Raw genomic sequence first — 5,219 nt, 5'->3', positions numbered from 1 at the left:
AGAACCCAACAGAATGTTTATTTGCCATCTACCTCCATACGAAAAGCCCTGTCTCACTCAACCACCGTTTAGAAAAAGAGTGCGGATTATCTATGTTGAAGGCACTGGAAATTCAGTGTCGCCACTTCTCATTGATCCATGTCATCTCTAATTTCTCCGCCTCACAAAATAATCTAAATTTCTCCCTCCCCAATAGATTGCATTTTTATGTTTTGCACCGGCAGTACTCCCACACCCATGCACTCACACTACAGTGAAACTCTTGTGACTTGGGGCATCAGTAAGGAACCTCCAATGGATTGCATATTATATAACTCAACATGCAACGAAACTTTTCTAAGTCCCACTACAATTTTTTATGTTAAATCCACACCATCCATCAATTTTTATTTTTTTTTCCAGATTTCTAGAGCATGAAAGTAAAAATGAGGTGCATTCAAAGCTCAAGAGGACCACACTATGAAAGCAAAGGGGATTGAACAAAATACTATTGAAACCTTCCTAGGGCTGGGCTTCAGTGCACGCTACGGATGAAATGATTCATGGGTCTGTCAATGGGCTGGGCTTGGGGATGGTATCGGCCTGAATTTTCAACTGTTTTGGGTCAGCCATTGGGCCAAGCCTATTCAAATTTCTGATTTTAGAAGGCCCGAGCCTAGCCCATTGACACCCCTGGTGGTTCACATGGCACCCAATTTGCAGAAACGGAAGAGAATTGCATGGGACGGTAAGCTCTTGTGGTTGGAAGTTATGCTTGGGCTGTGACAAAAGAGAAATCTTAAAATTAGGTAGATCTAAACTTAGGTAAGCCATGTAAAGAAAAAGGTTGGGTGGAACTCCTACCATTAATGGAAGCTTTGTAGGGGTCATGAAAGTTTTGTATTGGATAATATTTGTGCCTACCGTTTATCTAAATGGGACGGTTTGGATGGCATATAAACGTCCTGGTGGAAAGTTTTAATGGTGGACATTTCCATTCTCACTTTTTTGTATGATGTGGTCCATCCGAGTTTTGGATTTGCCTGATTTTTTTTTATTCCCGTTCTATTGTGATCTTAAGAATCTGATGGACGTAGTGAATTTGTGACGGCGCCACACAGCTTCCAACCATAGTGAATTATGTGGCCATCTCTAGTATGTCACACAGACATGAACGAAGGCAAAACAAAAATATTAGTTTTTAATGGTGTGGGTTTAATTACCACTGTTTCTTGAGGTGTCATCCACTTGAGAATTGGATCTGCCTCATTTATAGCATGATACTATAAAATGAGCTGGAAAATTAGATGAACGGGGTGGATAAAATACATCAAGGTGGACGGCATGGATACAGAATAAATACATCAGGGTGGGCACTATGGCAAGGGCCGCACCGTCTTAGGTGAGGCGTAACCCAATCCGCTCCCGGTGGTGACTCTTCAACCGTTTTAAGTGGATGGTTAGGATTGCTTGATAAGCGTAAAGAGAAAATAGTGGTGAACTAGCATGATGGATGGTTGCGGTCTTCAGATCTTATAAATAAAGGAGAGGGGAAGGAGAAATCAGCAAAGAATCAATTTCCCTTTTCTAGAGCAGAGAGAAGGAATGGAGAGTTCTTATTCTCAGCAGAGAAGCTTTCTTATTTCTGTCTTTCTTTTAAATGTATTAATATATTGGGGAGGATATTGGAAGGTGAGTGGTTGCTTCGATTCCGAGAGAAAAGCTCTCACCACCATCCGGAAGGCTCTGAACGATCCCTCCAATCTTCTTGCTTCTTGGGATGATGCCTCTGACTGCTGCAAATGGAGAGGAATTACCTGCAACAACAAAACTGGGTTTCTTCTTAAACTCAACCTCCACACATCTTATAACTACAGTTTTTGGGCTGATGGAGGCCTATTAGATCCAGCATTCAGTCTAAGTGGCAGAATTGATCCAGCTCTGGTTCAATTGAAGCATCTTCAGTTCTTGGACTTGAGCTTGAATGCTTTTAATGGCGCACCAATTCCAGATTTCCTGGGTTCAATGAAGGAGTTGAGGCATCTGGACTTGACATGGGCAGGATTCAGCGGGAGAATCCCTCATCAGCTTGGAAACCTCTCTAAACTCATTTCCCTGAAGCTTTTTTCCCATTCTTTGAGTGCCAAAAACCTTTGGTGGTTGACAAGCTTACCTTCTCTCAGTTACCTCGACATGTCTAGGGTGAACCTTTCCATGGCAAGCCATGATTGGGTGCACGTACTGAACATGTTTCCTTCCCTCACTGAGCTACACTTACAAGGTTGTGGTCTTTCATATATTTCTCCAACTCTTCCTTCTATTAATTTCACATCTCTCCGTATCCTTGATCTCCGTGGCAACAACTTCAATTCTAGCATTCCAAACTGGATAGCTAACATTAGTAGCCTCGTGTCCTTGCGTCTCTCAGGTAACAACTTCCATGGTGAGGTTCCTTATGATCATTTTTCACAACTTCCTAACTTGGAAGAGTTGTGGTTGGGATCAACTGAGGATAACCTCAGGGTTGATTGGTCAGAGTTCCTTGAAGGCAGCTGGAGGAAGCTGAAGATACTTCATCTATCTTTCAGTCAGCTGCATGGAGGAATCCCCAACTCTATTTGGAATATTACCTCACTTGAGTCTCTCTCTTTGTCATTCAGTGAGAATATAACAGGTAGCATTCCAAGATCCATAACTAAGCTTATCAAGTTAGAAAGCCTGTCTTTGTATGGATACAAAATGCATGCGGCCATTCCTGATTGGTTATATGAGCTCAAAAATCTTAAACGCCTTTCTCTATCCGATTGCATGCTGACAGGTCCAATCCCTGCAGCTCTTCTTGGAGGATTGTCTTCCTTAGAAGAACTAGATCTCTCAGGGAATCAGTTGAATGGGAATATCCCTGCAGCTCTTGGAGGATTGTCTTCCTTACAATATTTATCTCTCGGTGGGAATCAGTTGAATGGGAATATCCCTGCAGCTCTTGGAGGATTGTCTTCCTTACAATATTTATCTCTCCGTGCGAATCAGTTGAATGGGACAATCCAAACAACTTTAGGACAACTTTCTAACTTGTCTTCGCTTGACCTCTCTTACAACTCCTTGACAGGAAACGTGTCTGAAAGTGTTTTTGAAAACCTCAAAAAGTTGACGTCCTTAGATTTGTCTTCCAATTCTTTAGTTTTTGATCCACACTCTGATTGGGCCCCTCCATTTCAGCTTTCTTACATTTACCTAGGATCATGTCATTTAAGTCCTCGATTTCCTCTCTGGCTACGAACACAAAAATATGTAGAAGACTTGCATCTCTCTAACACAACCATCTCTGGCATCATCCCCACCTGGTTTTGGGATTTAACACCCCACCTTCTTTCACTAAACCTTTCAAATAACCAGATTTTTGGCCAATTGCCCAACCTTTTAAAAATGCATCCTCAGGCCGACATTGATTTGAGTTTGAATAATTTCACTGGTCCCATACCCTGCTTATTGAATGGAGCTAGAGTACTTGATCTCTCCAACAATCAATTTTCTGGACCAATCCCACCAAATTTTACATCCACAATGCAGTATTTAGAATTCTTTTCCGCCAAAGGTAACCAAATCAGTGGCATGATTCCCTCATCCATTGAAGGAATGAATTCCTTGACTGTCCTTGATCTTTCAAGAAACAATATTGGTGGTATCATTCCATTAAGTTTGGGTAATTGCGTAGCACTTAAGGCACTTGATTTGAGCAAAAACAGGTTATCAGGAGAAATACCCAAGTCTTTGGGTCAGTTGGGTCAGCTCCAAACAATGCACTTGAGCAACAATAGACTATCAGGAAAAATCCCTTTGTTCCTGAAAAAATGTGCTGGTTTGGAGACTATGGACCTTGGATACAACAATTTCTCAGGTCATATTCCCACTTGGATTAGCAAAAGCTTTCCAGCTTTAAGAATTTTGCGCTTACGATCCAATATGTTTATTGGCAACATCCCACCACAACTACTAAACCTAACTTCTCTTCAGCTCCTTGATGTGGCACAAAATTGTTTATCTGGTTCAATTCCCCAAAGTTTTGAAAATCTCTTGGCGATGAAGAATGAGCAGAAGATAAACCATGTTCTTTCCTATGGAGGGGCGGAATCATCATATTACAAGGAAAACTTGCTTGTGTCAGTGAAGGGACGAATGCTTGAATACACAAAAACAATTTCGCTGGTTACGTGCATGGACTTTTCAAGAAATAATTTGTCTGGAGAGATCCCTGAAGGACTCACAAGTCTTTTGGGATTGCATGTCCTAAATTTATCTGGAAACCATTTGATCGGAAGGATCCCAAACAAGATTGGTAAATTGGCATCACTGGAGTCTCTTGATTTCTCAAAAAATCAGCTTTCAGGTACAATTCCTCTGAGCATGTCAAATTTAACTTTTCTAAGTTGGTTGAACTTGTCATTTAACAACTTGTGGGGAAAAATTCCATCTGGAAATCAGCTCCAGACATTTCAAGATCCTTCTATTTATATGGGCAATGACGGACTTTGTGGACCTCTTCTTCTAAATAAGTGTGTTAGCGATGAGACTCCTCTAGGTCCTGGTGACGTTGAAAAAGATGAAGAAGAGGATGAGATGCGTTGGTTTTACTCTGGGCTGGGACCAGGATTTGCAGTTGGGTTTTGGGCCTTATGTGGCATTTTAGTGCTCAAGAGGTCTTGGAGGATTGTCTATTACCACTTCTTTGATGAGATGAAAGATAGACTCTTTTAGTAATTGTCACTGGATGTTATATTGAAGAAGTTTGATAGAAATCCAAGTAATGTGTAATGAATAATTGTTGTAATGTTGGATGCTTCACGATGGTGTTTTTTTTTTTTTTTTTCTAGTACTATTAATGAGAGTTGTAATAGAAAGCTTTAGTGATGAATTTGGGGAGAGAATCGGACGGTATAGCCCCCTCTAATGTATATAATAATTATCAATAAAATTACAATTGGTGTGCTCCTACATTTCTTTTAGAAAAAAATTAAAAATAATAAATATTCCTACTTTGTATAAGCCAGTTGCTCTCCTCATCAATTGGGGCATGCCAATAAGAGAAACTGATGCGGATTGCCTGTGAAAGCCTTTCTTACCAAGGTTAACACGAGTAATGGTCCAATGCTCTGTCCAATCAATTAATTGGACCATCCACAGGCTAATGACATATTTCAATGACTACCATGCAAATCTTAACCAGATCAAATGATTCTGGT

The 5,219-nt window shown here is 40.7% G+C and overlaps 1 protein-coding gene across 1 annotated transcript; it reads left to right on the top strand.

The window, feature by feature from the left end:
* Positions 1-1,559: 1,559 nt before the first annotated feature.
* Positions 1,560-4,969, top strand: LOC131224712 (receptor-like protein EIX2). The gene is made up of 2 exons (XM_058220021.1): positions 1,560-2,398; positions 2,849-4,969. The coding sequence occupies exons 1-2, from the start codon at positions 1,585-1,587 to the stop codon at positions 4,732-4,734; spliced, it is 2,700 nt and encodes an 899-aa protein (XP_058076004.1). The 5' UTR covers positions 1,560-1,584; the 3' UTR covers positions 4,735-4,969.
* The last annotated feature ends 250 nt before the right edge of the window (positions 4,970-5,219 follow it).

Source organism: Magnolia sinica, chromosome 14 (genome assembly GCF_029962835.1).
Source record: "Magnolia sinica isolate HGM2019 chromosome 14, MsV1, whole genome shotgun sequence".
NCBI classification, from domain to species: Eukaryota; Viridiplantae; Streptophyta; class Magnoliopsida; order Magnoliales; family Magnoliaceae; genus Magnolia; species Magnolia sinica.
This window is presented reverse-complemented; position numbering and strand designations above follow the sequence as displayed.

Coding starts and splice junctions, on each gene's coding strand:
- LOC131224712 (XM_058220021.1), top strand. CDS start 1,585: ATGGAGAGTTCTTATTCTCAGCAGAGAAGCTTTCTTATTTCTGTCTTT. Junction 2,399..2,848: donor TAGTAGCCTCGTGTCCTTGC/GTCTCTCAGGTA, acceptor TAGAAGAACTAG/ATCTCTCAGGGAATCAGTTG.